We start from the raw sequence: 16,557 nt of genomic DNA on the forward strand, positions 1-16,557 counted from the left end.
AACTTAATGACAGTATGATTGCTTAGGCTGGAGTTTCTCTTTAAGGTTCCCTTTTAAAATTGTATGGTAGCTTTTACATCACTTTGCTAGAGACCTGCTAAAAAAAATAAAAAATGACCTGTTGTCTCCCTCTTCAGGCGGCTTGTGGCACAGCAGCCTAATAGCCAAAAATGTAATCGACTTCTTCGTCCCTTTCCTCCCGATGGAGTTTGAGCATGTGAAGATGTGTGTGAGGGTGGAGCTTCGGCACCGTGGTTATGACGTGGATGAGGAAGTGGTCGACAGAGTCGCCAGAGACATGACTTATTACCCCAAGGAGGAGAAAATCTACTCTGTGAAGGGCTGCAAAACTGTAGCTGCCAAACTAGACTATTATCTATGATGGACTAACCTGCTTCAGAGCACCAGAGAGGACCCTGCAGGGGAGTCTGCTCACATTTCAGAAGACGGCACAGACGCTGACTGACTTTTCTTTTTGAATGCTGTGCAATCAGGAAAAGACGTGTCATGGCATGGGTGTCATCATGGAAAATCTCTGGTTGCTTTTTGGTTACCTCGCCGATGCTGGGACTATGAAGGATCCAGAGTAGGCCCAACCGAGAAGCTCTGTTGTGTGAAAAATTCTTGAAGATTAACTCCGGAGTTGAAGCACACATAATTGTCTTATCTGCTTAAAGGAGACTTAGTGTGAGGAACACAGAGGCTGCCATCTTTGTTTCCTTGTAAACCTGTTTAGCTGTGATACATTTACCCTGCCTGTAATTCTTTCTGAACAATCAGGCAGATCAGGACCATGATTACAGTTCTTGAAGGTAAACCTGAGACGAGAGCAATCACAAGATTTTTTTTTCTTATCTGGGGCTTCTTCCTGCCCCCAGTAGTCTTTCAGCTCCCTCGTTGTACTCCTGGTCTGATCCAATGAGTTGCTGCAGCATAATTCTAGTCCCAAGGGCTACTGCGCATGCGCTGTTCAGGACCGCATGACTCCTTATTTGCACTTCCGTGGCTAGAAGCAGGGCTCCAACTTCTCTGTTTATGAAATCACCGACTGCAGGTACCCAAAATTGCTCCATCTCCACAGCCCTGGCTAGAAGCATTCTGCACCTGCGCCGCTAGTCAAGGCTTGTAACTGTGCAGGCGCAAAGCACTTCCAGCCATGGGAGCACAACCAAAGAGATCATTTACGTAGTTCACAGTGGCAGAACGGAGGGGGCTGAAGGATGCTGAGGGAACTGGCAGATTACAGGGGGGCTGGAAGTAAAAAGCAAAGATAAGTAAAAATCCTTTGGTTCCTCTTGTCAAGAAACCACATTTTTTTTCAGCCCTCCAGCAAGCAAAAAAAAAAAAAATACTCAAAATCAGTCCTGTGAAGAGAACCTATTCTACTTACCTTCCTAGGAAGACTTCTCTGTTCCCCAGTCCTCTTCTTCTTTCCGCCTTCTCCTCAGATGCTCCTGTTTTACCTGTGAAAGTCTCTAGGCTGCCACCTCAAAGATGGCCGCTGTATCCCACCATTTCTGGGAACCTGCAATATGAGTTGGGAAAGGAAAACTGCCTTAATTGATAGAACGGATTCCCAATTACAAATGGGGTGTCCAGAAGTGGTCCTATGATGTCAGTGGCACCGAAGGAGCAGGAGGGGTCCCAAACAGGGAAGAGAGAGACTGAAGGCTAATGGGAGAATACCAGGGAGGTAAGTGTATTGTTTTCTCTCCCCAATTTTTTCTTTCACAATTTAAAGATGCAGGAGATGGTGAAAGAGCCCTTAATGTAAAGTTCATCGTCGGAGCTGCCAAGATCGGCTGATGTCAGCGGCAATATATCTATTATAAATATTAGAGGACTGAAACTCCTCCCCTGAAGGCGGCCCTCTGGCATTCTGTTATGTATATTAGAGGTCTGAAACTCTGCCTGTCCATTTGGCAAAACTCCCACCGCTGATTTTATCTGAGGCTTTGTCGCCGCCCCTCCCAGCTCGGCAGCCGACTATAAGGACACGGCTGGCGAGAACGGGGCGGCCACAGAATTTTAATGAAGAAAAAAAACAAAAAACGCCACACCGGCTTGGCTGAGGAGGGGGCGTGGCATTTTAGATCTCTAATTTTTTTACGTTTCTGTTATTGTCAGACTCCCGCTGATCCCTGCCACTCTGACCTAGAGCTTTACAAAGCTTTTCAAATTTACAGTCTACTGTATGTCCTCTAAGTCTTTTTTTTATATGACTTTACTATTTTTCTGTACCTTTTCAGTTACTAGGTAATGAAAAGGGTTGTGGTTTTTTTTTTTTTTTTTTAAGTAAAGAGAAGAAAACCTCTCGTGTGAGAAAAGTCAGGAGAAAGGCATACATGTCAGTTTGCCACCTGGTCACTTTGACGCATGATGAGCTGAATGACCGCTCACCCTGCTGCCGGTGAAATTCCGTGTGGCATTAATTACTAGCAATTCGGGGACTGGCAATCACCGGAAACCCCAAATTACGGCTACGTGGGCCACGCACTATAGCATTGTGACTATACCAGCACTGAGGGACTTTTTTTCCTCTCAACAAAATTGGGCCACCACATGAAAAAGATTCAGCAGGAACAAGGTATAAAGTCTTACTTTTCTGGCACAGGTTTGAGGATCTGGTCTACCAGTGTGTTTGGACATTTGCCCATTAAGCCTTGTACACACACTGAATAATTGAATAATCCTTAATCGAGACTATCATTTTGGGTTGTGACATCTGAAACTTTAGTGTCTGTACAGTTCCACCCCCCCCCCCCCCCTTCACTCCAGATGTTTAAAGATCTTATTCTATAAGATCACTTAATGGCAAACAAGCACATCGAGCTCTCGTGTGACCCCCCCTCCCCCATGGCAATATTCACTCTACACTCATTTGCCACCCATTGTCCTTCCTCCCCTTTCCATACGACTGCTTACACTGCTCAGCTATAGTCTGTACAGTGCTCACTCCCAGAACCGTAGCCCTAACAATCGATTCACGACCATTAAGAGAAACAGTGCTTGAATGTGTCTATGAGGGTTTACAGTGAAAGTTTGATGTTAAAGGACCTCTATTGAAAGTGCCAAGTTACTGTAGCTGATGATCTACCACCCTTAGTTTACTTTGTACAGGCTGGGAACCACTGGGAATTCCCCCCCCAAAAATGCGTTGTCAATGTATTTGTATACTGATGCACTTGCACTCACTTCTATGTACAGAAGGGCTTCAAAATCTCTTTGAAAAGCGATTTTGCAGAGATTTGGGGCTCAGTGTTTTAAATAAAGTTAATTCTACGGGCTTAAGCCCTTAGCAGAAGAGATCACAGACTCTTCTCTGATTGGTCCTACAGAAGCACCTATGGCCTCTTCCATTAGGGGACGGGGCTGTGGATGGAAGCTGGATATCGGGACACCTGGTAAGTATAGTAAAGTTTAAATAAAAAATAAAAACACTTATCGGAAGTGCTGTACAGTTTAGTGTACAGTGCTTCTAATTAACGCTGCACCCAGCGCTGGCGCGATTTAAAAGCGCTGCAGTGATTCCTAGTGGGCTCCAGGCCTACCTGTGTTTTAAAATGTGTCTCTGATGGTAATAAGGCAGTATGGCTTTGTATGTAGCCAGGCTGATATCAAGAAACTTTTGTTGAAATGATTATCCTCCTATTACTGTACGAATATCCCCTGCCTGTTTACCTCACACCTGTGAAATTGTACAATTGCATATGAATTATATGACAATTTGTTTGATTGCAACTTCAATGTAAATTACTTTTCTTTGTTTTTTTGTGTTTTTTTTATTTTTTTATTTTTAAGATGGTGAGGCAGGGTGAGCGCCAACCAGATTGTGAAGGGAATTCCAGAGTAGAGAGGAAATTTGAGAAAAGTCCTGCAAGAATGAAATAAGAGAGGATGACAGGAGAATCTCGCTAGCAGAGCAGAAGCTGCAAGTAGAATGGTATCTGGAAATGAGTATAGCTATGTATGTTGGAGCCAGGCTGCAGAGGTCTTTGTAAGTGATAAATCCCTTGTGTGTGTGTGTGTGTGTGGTAGCTAGTTAAGGGGGCTCATTCACACAAATGCGCTTCTATCTGCTTCTGTGCGCTTTTTTTCAGCAACATGTATCTGTTAACATTATGTGCTGAAAAAAAAGCGGTCAGAAATGCACGAAGTGTGAATGAGGCCTGAGGCTGGTTTCACAGTGGGACGTTAAAGTCCCACGTTACAGCAGCCAGTAACGCAGCCTAACTCACAGCACTGTAAAATCAATGTGCTGTTCACAGTGCACACGTTGCGTTACATTGTAACGCAGCACGTTTAAACAAAGTGCAGCATGCTGTGCGTTATACTCGGCTAAGCAGCATTAGACTGTTTGCACATGCTCAGTAATGTTGGAGGAGGAGGTCTCCCCTCCTCCTCTGCTGCCAGCCACATGGCTAATTACTATTCACTGCACTGTGGTGACTAGTGGTGGGACTGTAGTGTTGTCCGGATCTTTTTTGTTTGTCGAATCATCCGGATCATCACAATGTTCAGCTCACAGTGGATGTCTGTCTGGAAGAAACAAGAACATACAGAATGTACAGTGCAGGGAAAGTTGTGTCCTGCTAGTCATTTCACCCCCAGTTTTTTTCCCTAGTAAAATGATCAAATGATTCGGTTCAAAGATCCGGATCTTTTCAATGATCCGATTCAAATGATCCGAATCCTTAAAAAGATCTGGACTTCCCATCACTATCCTGGAGCGGCTGCTTTGAGAGCCGCATAACGGGGCTCAATCTGCCGTCCAACTTCAACACCACCACGCGTTGCGTTAGGGGCATGTTATGCGACCTTAACTTCCCCTAAAACGCAACGTCTTGGTGGGAAAGAGGCCTAACAGAGAGGGGGCAGCATTAGAGAAGTGCAAGGAGAGGCATAGAAGACGTATGGTAGAGGAAGATGTTGCAATAGCCAAGATGGGAAATTATGAGGGAATGCACAAGAAGTTTAGTTGTATCCTGAATAAGGAAGGGGTAAATGCAAGAAATGTGTTTTTAGTGGCAGATGAGGAGGTGGTTAATAATCTACCTTTTTAAAAGGGTTTTTATTATCAGCTGAAGGCCTTTTATACACTCTTTTGAGTTACCTGTCCAACTCCTTAATGTGTGCCTGAAGTGACAGGATGAGATTGTTGTGAGTGAATAGTACCAATACTACTAAGAACTTGCCTATGTTCCTTTCATTTGTTGATGCAAAATAAGATTGGGAGATTCAAGGGAAGTTCTATTTAGGATAAAGGCATTGCCAGTACAATTGCCTTTTTATATTTGTTTTTCACGTCCGGTTCACTTTAAAGAGTGGCTGGTCTGTGTCTTAATGAAGCTTCATAATGTTGTTAAAGGCCTCCCAAGGTGCAAATTTAAATCTATTTTTACTTAGCTGGGGCTTATTCCAGCCCGTAAAAGTCTTTTGGGTCACTCACCGCAGCTCCAGTGCTACCCAATGTCCCACTGGCCGCCCAAAAGACTTGCCGGTTCTGTGCAGGCGTCAGCGCATGAACGCACCCATGTCATTGGGCGTATACTGCGCCTACGCAGATTTGATGATGTGGACGCGGGTGCTCTTGCACGCCCACACATGCACAGAAGTGCCGACCTGCCTTACTGGCAGCCAGTAGAACGTTGGGGAGCACCAGAGCTGCGGCAAGCGAATGATATGGAGGCTGCCATATTTATTACCTTTTAAACAATACCAGTTGCGTGGCAGCTCTGCTCTCTTTGGCTGCAGTAGTGTCTGAATCACACACCTGAAACATGCATGCAGGTAATCCTGTCAGACTTGTGTCAGAAAATCTGATCTGCATGCTTGTTCAGGGACTATGGCTAAATGTGTTAGAGGCAGAGGATCAGCAGGACAGCCAGGCAATGTGCATTGTTTAAAAAGGAAATAAATATGGCAGCCTTCATATCCCTCTCATTTCAAGTGTCCTTTAACACAGCAGGAAGTGAAAACGTGTCTCCTGAAAGTCTGTTCTAATCACTCCATGATCGTTAAAAGGAGCTGCAGTCTTTCAGAGCCAGTTGTAATAATTCTTGGAATTTTCTTTAAAAATAATCTGGAGGGCTTTTGTATCTGTCTCTTTGGATATTTACAAAAACTTGTGGTGCTTAATGTGGAAAATGTATTCTTTCACCTGGTGTGTATGGATGTAAATATAATTAATTGATCAGCGAAAAGGTGTCATGAATAATGAAGGAATTCCTCAGTGATTGTCGATTTTATATATTTTCTTGTTTTAATTGTTCTTGAGTAAAAACAAAGAAAGATTTTGTAAACTGTGAGTCCAGTGTTGATTGTTTGGTGGTCTCATGATTTCCCGCTCCCTGCCTGTGTCTACTGAAATGTAGCAACCTCTGTTCCTGACCCTACATAGATTTTAATCAGAGAGGGTGAACAATCGTGAGGGTCACGTCTAGGAGAACTCATGGAGAAACCTGTAATTTGTTTGATCAGCTGATAGATTTGCAAAGCTCTGATTTGCTGTGATCACACCCTGCTTTAACACAGGCAACAGGGGCGTGTGCGTAGCTGGGCTGCGCATGCGCAGTAGGATGAATTGCTGAAGATCCAGACAGCGCAGGAGGATGGCAAGGGAGTGGTTAGCCTGGAGGGGGCTGGGAGCGGAGCAGTGCTTTTCAGCGCAGGTAGATTTGGGCGCAGCTGGCGCCACCATAGGCTATAATCGGAATTACATCTATAGCGGCGCTCAGTGAGTAACATCGGCGCCGTCAGAAGATGTTGCTTTTAAAACACAATAATTCGGCCTCCAGCAATAGCTAGAAGCTATTTCAAGTGTATGCGCTGGGGAAGCCCCAGGGTATGTATAGTTTATTTCTTTCCTGACCATCTCAGGCTCACTTTCAGCTGTAAAACAAAGCATAAATAATGACCCTTTGAACTTTCCTGCAGTAAAACCTTATCTCAAGCTGTCTCCAACAGAAAACGGGACCGAGTTTGTTCAAGTTGGTCCTCTAGCTCTCAGAAGCTCTTTTAGGCCTGGAACCCACTACAAAACGCTATCGCTAATCGCAGTCGCTAGCGTTTTGTATGAGCAGTTTGTAAGCGATTTCATGAGTATTTAGGGAGCGATTTTAAAAAGTGTAATCAATTTGCCAGCGGTTGTGTAGCGATTAGCGGTTTTAATTCTGATTGGTCCTTTCAATTAATTTAAATTTTTTTACAGTGTGCAGTAACTTCAAAATGCTAGCACAATCGCTCTGTGTGGGTTTTGATGAGCGATTACGCCAGAGTTTATATACTTTACATTGCAAAAACGCTAACGCTAAACGCTAAAAATGCTGCATGTCCTGCTTTTTGGTCATCGCAATCGCTCCAGTAGAATATGGCCCATTAACATTAGCTGAGCATTTAGGGAAATCGCTAACGGTTTGAATCGCTCCCTAAACGCTCATAAAATCGCTCTAGTGGGTTCCAGCCCTCAGGCCCATTTCTCATGAGTGCTAAGAAACGGTCCATTCCCGGATCGGAAAGGAATGGAGAAACATTCCATTCTAAGCAGAAAAATCCACTGGGGAGGGATGTGAGGAAACGGAACAGAAGCAGCTGAATGGCAACAGAGTGAACACAGATCCGATCGGCCGGTAATCGGATCCATTTTCACATATCCGTTTGCCACTTAACTGCAAGTGTGGACTGTGCCCTACATATATAACAACTCGGAGGAGGGGAGGGGGGGGGGGGGACAATATGACTCTTCTTTGCTTCAAGTGATCTATTTCTTATCCGTACTACACATAGAAGTCATTGTCCTATAAGGTTATATTTGTTTCAGATTTACTTTAAGATGGCTGCTGCTGATCCCAGACAATACACATCGCTCTCTGCGAGTGTTTAGAGGAGCCAGACTCTCACTTCCTTTGCAGGTACTTTTGCACAGCAGCAGACAGATCTTTGCCTCCAAGCAAATATTGCCTTGATAAAGGGGTCCTATGTGGCTCCAAAACATTGGCCATATTTTGTTACATGGAACCAATAAAGATTAACTTTGGATGTGCCAGCTCTTTTTCTTGTTGAATACTGCATAGAGGGCGTCATCCCTCTTTTCGGCTGTTGCACTCCCCTTAAAGACTATGGGTTTGATCCTTTAGTGAGTGCGAGACATTACCAATGGGCTTGATTCACTAAGACAAATAGCACGCCTCATCAGAGTAGCATAGCGAGCACTACGAACCCACAGAGGCTTAGGGCAGGATGACTGGAGTTGCCAGTTAGCAGGCATAAGTTCGTAGTGCTCGCTATGCTACTCTGATAAGGCGTGTTAACTTTGATAAGGCATGCTATTTGTCTTAGTAAATCAAGCCCATTGTGTTGCTTTCAGATCAAACATGCATTTGCGATGATTACCGTATTTTCCGCCGTACAAGACGCACTTTTTCTACACAAAAAAATGGGGAGAAATAGTCCCTGCGTCTTATACGGCACAGGATATGAACCGCCTTGCCTGTGTCCCGCTGTGAGTCTCCCTCTCTCCCCCCCCTTGTCTCCACCCACTACTGTGTCGCTGGGTCCCCCCTCCTGTGTCGCTGGGTGCCCCCCCCCCGCCCCTGTGAAAAGCGGCAGAGGCTTACCTCCTCCATCTTGCCCGCGGCAATTGAAGACATCCGGCTTCTGTGGGCGGCTTCCTCTAGTGCCGGGGGAACAGGACACTCGGGGGGGACACCTGGGGGAACACTTGGGGGGGACAGGACACTTGGGGGGGGCAGGAGGACACTTGAGGGGTACAGCACTGACACATGTGGGTCCAGGAGGACACCTAGGGGTGACAGGAGGACACTGGGGGAGACATGGGGACACAGGAGGGCACCATTTGGGGGAGGTCATGTACAAGACGCTCCTGAAATATGGACGCACCAGGTAGGTTTAGTTTATATTTTTTTCCCCTGGTTTTTGCCCTCTAAACCTGGGTGCGTCTTATATTCCGGAGCGTCTTATACGGCGCGAAATACGGTATATTTTATTGCTAGGAAATGGAGAATATTCAGTTTAGATACAGTATGTGGTGACTAGTTCCCCTTTAAAGTGCATCTGTAACCCAGGATAGAACCTTATTCCAATCAGTCGCTGATGCCCCCTTTCCCACCAGAAATCTTTACTTTTTCTCAGATAGTTCATCAGGGGTATGGCTGATATTGTGGTGAAACCCCTCCCACAGTGCGATGTCATGACCATGGTCCTGACAGTCTGCTGTCTGTGATCCTCATTGCATTGTGGGAAATAACAGCTTTTTTTTTAACTGCCAAGCAAGCAGTACCTCCCTCTGTGCATAGAGCTCTCAGTAACAAACATTCAGCAGAGATCATCTTGCAGGACTGTAGATGTCACTACCTGTGATACATTTTTGAATGTAAATCAGGGAGAGGAAAGATTTTACAATGGGCTACCACTGACTAATCTATAAATAAATATTGTAAACCATTAGCAATTTTATTAATTGTTATTTTTACTACAGGTCCTCTTTAAAGGGATACTGTAGGGGGGTCGGGGGAAAAGGAGCTGAACTTACCCGGGGCTTCTAATGGTCCCCCGCAGACATCCTGTGTTGGCGCAGCCACTCCCCAATGCTCCGGCCCCGCCTCCGGTTCACTTCTGGAATTTCTGACTTTAAAGTCAGAAAACCACTGCGCCTGCGTTGCCGTGTCCTCGCTCCCGCTGATGTCACCAGGAGTGTACTGCGCAGACACAGACCATACTGGGCCTGCGCTGTGCGCTCTTGATGACATCAGTGGGATCGAGGACACGGCAACACAGGCGCAGTGGTTTTCTGACTTTAAAGTCAGAAATTCCAGAAGTGAACCGGAGGCGGGGCCGGAGCATCGGTGAGCGGCTGCGCGGGCACAGGATGTCTGCGGGGGACCGTTAGAAGCCCCGGGTAAGTTCAGCTCATTTTCCCCCGACCCCCCTACAGTATCCCTTTAAAGAGACACTGAAGCGAAAAAAAAAAATATGATATAATGAATTGGTTGTGTACTATGAATAATTACTAGAAGATTAGCAGCAAAGAAAATATTCTCATACTTTTATTTTCAGGTATATGGTGTTTTTTGTAACATTGCATCACTCTATAATATGTGCAGATTACACAACACTCAGCATTCAAAATGAGTCTTTCAGAGCAGTCTGTGAAGTAATGACCTCTCCTCTAGCAGAGGAAAAGTAAATAGTCCATGAACAGTTGAGACAATAAAAGTCAGATAACAGCCCTCTCCATGACTAACTAAGGCTAGGTCCACACTAGACACAGTTGCAGGACGGACACTGCAGTCCGGATCCGGGGAAGATTAGGGGAAGTACCCACCGTACTGCAAACTGATGAAAGTGCATCAGTTTTGCATCAGTTTCCGTTCAGGTTTTTCCCTGACAGAAAACGTCTCCATCATTAGGAAGGAGTGGGAGGATTTTTTGGGCCAATCATAAAGCTCAGGCTATCCGTTTTAACATCAGTTTTTTGCCTGTGGAGCTGGAGATGCGTTTTCTCATTGCTTTCACTACCCCCTGCGTGTATCCATGGTCCTGATCCGTTGCGTGAAAATGCAGCAGATCCGGACCTTCCGTTCAGGTTTTGAAAACGGGTCCCCGCAAACGCAGAGGGATCCGTTTTTTACTTAGGTGAGGCTGGCTGCTATTTTGAACATTAGTATCCGGGACTCCGTTTTTCATCAGGTTTGAAAAACGCAGCCACGGATACGTTTCCGGGCCTAGTGTGGACCAGCTCTTAGTCGGAGAGCTTAATGGCTTGTTTGCATAGAGATAACAACTGGAGTTTCTCAACTCTTCCTGTATTGGAAACAATTACACTGATGTATCTGATCTTAATGTTTTATTTCTTAGCTGTGCTACACATACAAATCATAATATCATCATTTTTTTTTTCGCTTCAGTGTCTCTTTAAGACTGGCTGAAATCTATTACAGTGGGCGCTTTAGCTGGAGCAGAGTGCAAGCCAGGACAGCGCTATCACTGAGCATAAATTATATTTATTTCATTACCATCATCGCCCTCATTAAGCATTAATATGAAGTGTCAACTGCCTTCCTGCATTAGAGAGAAGCGTTTCATTTCCAGTCACACCTGCAGCAGCTGCACATCCCAGCATGCATTGGGAACTGCCAGTACATTCACAGCCAAGTACATTGGTGTAATTTCTGCATTCCAGGGATACAGTCTTGTGACAGCCCAGGCTTCACAATCACCAGAGCAGCACCTGTAGTCTACACACAGAAGCCTGGGCCCACCGTCCACCACATACACTTATCCACTACAACATTGTAACCTTTCAGAAGGAAAGCGATTATCTTGTTACATTGTCACTCACTAAGCAGGGGCAAACCCAGGATTTTCAAGGGGGGGGGGGGGGGGATTCCTGAAAGGTCTCCCTCAGCCACACGCAATACAGTATAATATTGTAGGACATCATGCTGGGTACACACAATGATCTGCTGATTATTTCCTACATTTCTGATCTGCTCCCGAATGACATCGGGATCCATCAGGAGCAGTTTGGATACAGATAATAATGAGGACAGCCGACATTGCTAATGAAGGAGAAAGTGAAGTATTCACACAGCAGGGTACAGGGCTGTGCTCACACCTGACTCTGTGCTCTGTTAAGTTCCCCAGAGCTGCTCCATACTCTGTACACACGCTGCCGCTCCATGCTCAATACGCACGCTGCCGCTCCATGCTTTGTACACACGCTGCCGCTCCATGCTTTGTACACACGCTGCCGCTCCATGCTTTGTACACACGCTGCTGCTCCATGCTCAATACGCACGCTGCTGCTCCATGCTCTGTACACACACTGCCGCTCCATGCTCTGTACACACGCTGCCGCTCCATGCTCTGTACACACGCTGTTGCTCCATGCTCTGTACACACGCTGCCGCTCCATGCTCTGTACACACGCTGTTGCCGCTTTGCGCTCTGTGCACCCGTCGCCGCTCCGTGCTCTGTACACACACGCCGCCGCTCCGCGCTCTGTACACACACGCCGCCGCTCCGCGCTCTGTACACACACGCCGCCGCTCCGCGCTCTGTACACACGCTGCCGCTCCGCGCTCTGTGCACACTGCTACTCCGTACACGCGGCCGCTCCGTGCTCTGTACACCCGCTGCTGCTCCGTGCACACTGCTACTCTGTACACGCCGCCGCTCCATGCTCTGTACATACGCTGCTGCTCCATGCTCTGTACATACGCTGCTGCTCCATGCTCTGTACGCACGCTGCTGCTGCATCCAAAGTCAACTGTAGCCAGGAAAGAAAGGGGGCAGTGCTGTGAGCTGCAGGACGCCTGCAGATATTCTGGTGACTCAACTTGTGCCTGTCCCCAGACACTGCACCGGCCCTGGTCTGAGGGGAGATTCTGGGCAGCCGTAAACCCCCCCTGCGTTTGCTTATGCCAAGGGATGGGATATATGAGGTAGCAAGTGAACACTGAAGCCTCGTACACACTTCAGATTGTGCGGTTGTCTGATCAGACTCTGCTGTTTCTGCCTGAGCCCGGTCGGAAAGCCACTACTGTGCCTGTGCAGGATCTTGGTAGGTAAATACCAACCTCTCCAGTGTTCAGGGGCTGCCAGCGCTGGATCCCAGAAGGTGAATAGGACGGGGACGCCTCATTAGGATCCTGAGACTTCCCCCTCCAGGGCCTGTTTTTTTTGTTACAGATCTACTTTGGAAAAAAACAACTAGAAGAGAAAGGGGGGGGCGGTGTGTACCTATATGGAAACAATACTTCTAAATCAAACAAACATAACAGGAGAAGGGGGGTGCCTCTATAGAGCAATGGAAAAACAACACATTTTGTTTTAGGCACTTATCCCTCTCATGATCATTAAGCAAATCAAATCAATCTCAGTGACGTAGCCAAGAAGATTGGAGCCCCATTGCGAGTTTTACATGGGGGGGGGGGGGGCAAGCACTCTATTGATATGGAGCCTCAAAACCTACCAAGGACAGTTTTAGTGTCAGAGAAGTGTAATCAGAGTAAGTGACCAGTTGAGGATTACTACTGTTCAGTGCACATATAGAGGTGTTCATTAAAGGGCACCTAAACTGCGAAGGATATTGATTTTTCCTTTTAAAATAATACCAGTTGCCTGACTCTCCTGCTGATCCTGAGTCTCTAATACTTTCAGCCACAGCCCCTGAACAAGCATGCAGATCAGGTACTCTGACTGAAGTCACACTGGATTAGCTGCATGCTTGTTTCAGGTGTGTGATTCAGCCACTACTGCAGCCAAAGAGATCAGCAGTACTGACAAGCAACTGGTATTGTTTAAAAGGAAACATCCATATCCCTCTCAGTTAAAGAGGAACTCCAGTGAAAATAATGTAATAAAAAAGTGCTTCATTTTTACAATAATGATGTATAAATGATTTAGTCAGTGTTTGCCCATTGTAAAATATTTCCTCTCCCTGATTTACATTCTGACATTTAGCACATGGTGACATTTTTACTACTGGCAGGTGATGTCACTGGAAGTAGCTGCTGCTTGCTTTTTTGGCAGTTTAAAATTTTCCCACAATGCAACGAGGTTCACAGACAGGAAACTGCCAGGACCATGGTCCTCAGAGTTCCTTGTGGGAGGGGTTTCACCACAATATCAGCCATACAGAGCCCCCTGGTGATCCGTTTGTGAAAAGGAATAGATTTTTAATGGGAATGGGGGTATCAGCTACTGATTGGGATGAAGTTCAATTCTTGGTCACGGTTTCTCTTTAAGGTTTCCTTTCAGAATAGCACTGAAGAAAAGCTAATAAGATGGATAAAGGAGGGCCCGTAGTGGGCCCCGATGCAGTCGCAACCTCGGCATCCCCTATTGCTACGCCACTGTGTGCGCTACGCAACTGACCACTGTGGTCAGCCTAAGCCATAGACCCTGAGGGCTCGTTCACACTGAGGTTGTTTTTGCTCAAACGCGGGCGATTTTCAAAATCACCCTAAGAACGCTTGTGCAATGATTCTCTGAGAGTTCACATCTGGTTCGTTTCCGACCCCCTCAGAGAAGTGCTGAATGTACCATTTTTGAGGGAAAAACGCTTAGAAAACCGCTTAGCACAAAAACAAATCGCTCACCCAAGCGCCAGGAATCGGAAAAAAAAGTGTCAAAAACCGCCCACCGCTAACGGCCATGTGAATGGAACACAATGTGAGCAAGGCCTGAAGCAGCATGCAGATCAAATGTTTTGGACAAGATTACGTGATCACTATGATCGCTAGTGGATTGTGGTGATCACTATTAGAGCTGCGGCGGTGGGGGAGGGGGAGAAGATGATCCGCTCACATTCCTGACGTTTCCCCGGTGATCAGCGCTCCCCTCCGCTTGATGACGTCATCAAGCCGTAACCTGGGACTTAGCGGCAGTACGAGCGGGGATGCCGGCCAGAGTGGAGTAGTAACAGCTGCTCCTCGCTGGAGCCTGGGAGGTGAGTAAAGGCTGCCTGCAATACAGTGAACACCTGGCCACACAGGGGACACCATACCAATCTTAGCCCTTCCAGGGATCCGGCTGCTTGCCGGGGGGGGGGGGGGGGGGGTAGGCAGCCGTGGTACTCAACTGGTTGCAGTAGGCAACCAGTTGAGTACCACAGGCTTACACCCTCCTAGTGACCAGGCTATTTGTTACAATTCAGTGCTCTGCAGCTTTAACAGCTCGCTGCAGAGCCATATGATGTAGCGCAAAGGAATTCCCCCCCCCCCCCCCCTCCTTCCTTTTCTGCCCACCAACAAAGCTTTCCCTTGGTGGGCTCTGTTGGCTGCTGCAGGTAGTATCTTTTTAACGTATTCTTTCTTATCACTGACGATCGCCTCTCATAGAACCTATGAGAGGGATCTCTTTCCCTGCCACTTAAAAGAGAACCCGAGGTGGGATTTAATTATGTTACTGGGGCACAGAGGCTGGTTGTGCACACTAACACCAGCCTCTGTTGCCCCATGGTGTGCCTCCAGGACCCCCCTGCGCGCCGATATACCCCCGCAGTGCTGGCGACACGGAGCGTGTTGCCAGCAATATGTTTACCTCTTGCCTGTCTGTTAGCGCCGCTCCCCCGCCTCCTCCGTATCCGTCCTGGGGGAGCCACCGTGCCTATTGGCGTTAGGAGGTCGTGTGGTGGTTAAAAGGAAATAATTATGGCAGCCTTCATTGGGCTTATACCTCCGGTTCCTTTTAAAAGCGAGGGTTTTAAATCTGGCAAGTTGTGGAGATTTTAGGCGTGAAGTATTTTCTGCCTATTGCCGCGGGCAATCTTGGAGGTGAATCCACCACGTTTCAGTATATATACACAGGACAGGCTGAAGCACTGGAATGAGGTGAGCGCACATGATTGAGGTCAGTGAATGGAATGATAATGAACGCAGCACAGGGATCTGCTGGAGACCTGGCAGGCTGATGCTTTGGTCCTCTTCCAGCGCTGTTGCAACCTGCTGACATGTCGGTGCCCCTCTCTGGGAGAGTCATATGATAGACCAGAACAAACAGCCGGCGCCCTTGACACAGAACAACCCCCGAGCGTGCAAGAGAGACAGGATTAGCTGTGGCCAGTGGTGGGACTGATGGAAGAATTTACTATAGCCCAGGAATTTGAAGCGCAATCCTTAAAGGATATCCGAGGTGACAGGTTGTAAAAAAACAAAAGTAATTACCTGTTTAGCTGCTAAAATTTGCTGGGACGCTGTCTGCGTCCTCCTTTTCCCCCAATTGCATGCTTAAAGGGACACTGCAGGGGCGAAGAGTATGCTTTTAAGCATACCCACGTCTATATGAGGAGGAGTATACCCTCACCAACCCCTCTTAATCCCTCTGCATCCCGATATGCCCGCTCTCAATTATATTGAAACCACGACTCCTACAGAAAGTCCTGCTGTGACCTGGAAAAGGACATCTGCGGGTCCTTACAGCGCATGCGCAGACTCTGTCTCCTCTAATTTCTTCCTCCCTTCTGCAGCACATCATGGTTCCGTGCACGAAACTATGATATGCACCGCGGGGCAGAGGGGAGGAAGAAATTAGGGGAGACCGAGCCTGTGCATGCGCTGCAAGGACCTGCAGACGTCCTTTTCGAGGTTACAGCACGACTTTCTGTAGGAGTCGTGGTTTCGATAGAATTGATAGCGGGCATCGCGGGATGCAGAGGGATTAAGAGAGGGGCCGTCGAGTGTATACTCCTCCTCATATAGACGTGGGTATGCTTAAAACATACCTAGCACCCCTGCACAGTATCCCTTTAAGTGTCTGGGCAAGGCCCGGACCCTCCCCTGGGTCGGCAGCTTTGACCTGGAAGCAGAAGTCTGCAATAGCTGCTGCACCTAGCCTCAGACACAAACAGGAAACCTTGCTTACTATGCCAACATTAACAATGGCCAAGCAGTTCATTTCGATGCTGGGCGCCGTCCTAGCAGCAATGCTATGCGGCGTGCCACGTAACGGCAATTCGAGGCTCTGGCAGTTGCTAGACCCCAAATTCCCTCTCCAAGTTGCTACAACTCAGAGGGGGAAATAGTATTTAACGTC

The 16,557-nt window shown here is 47.1% G+C and overlaps 1 protein-coding gene across 2 annotated transcripts in view; it reads left to right on the plus strand.

The window, feature by feature from the left end:
- LOC137527864 (torsin-1A-like) overlaps positions 1-6,563 on the plus strand; it is a 28,137-nt gene extending 21,574 nt beyond the window's left edge. Inside the window, exons 5-6 of one of the 2 annotated variants that reach the window (XR_011023227.1) lie at positions 138-1,693; positions 3,802-6,562. Coding sequence is in view for 1 of the 2 variants with exons in the window: in XM_068248841.1 (XP_068104942.1) it covers positions 138-382 (245 nt within the window). In the remaining variant the exon portion in view is untranslated. Of the gene's footprint in view, positions 1-137 lie in introns of both variants that reach the window. The other variant, XM_068248841.1, reaches the window with a different exon arrangement.
- Positions 6,564-16,557: the final 9,994 nt, after the last annotated feature.

The sequence above is a fragment of the Hyperolius riggenbachi genome, chromosome 8 (genome assembly GCF_040937935.1).
Source record: "Hyperolius riggenbachi isolate aHypRig1 chromosome 8, aHypRig1.pri, whole genome shotgun sequence".
NCBI classification, from domain to species: Eukaryota; Metazoa; Chordata; class Amphibia; order Anura; family Hyperoliidae; genus Hyperolius; species Hyperolius riggenbachi.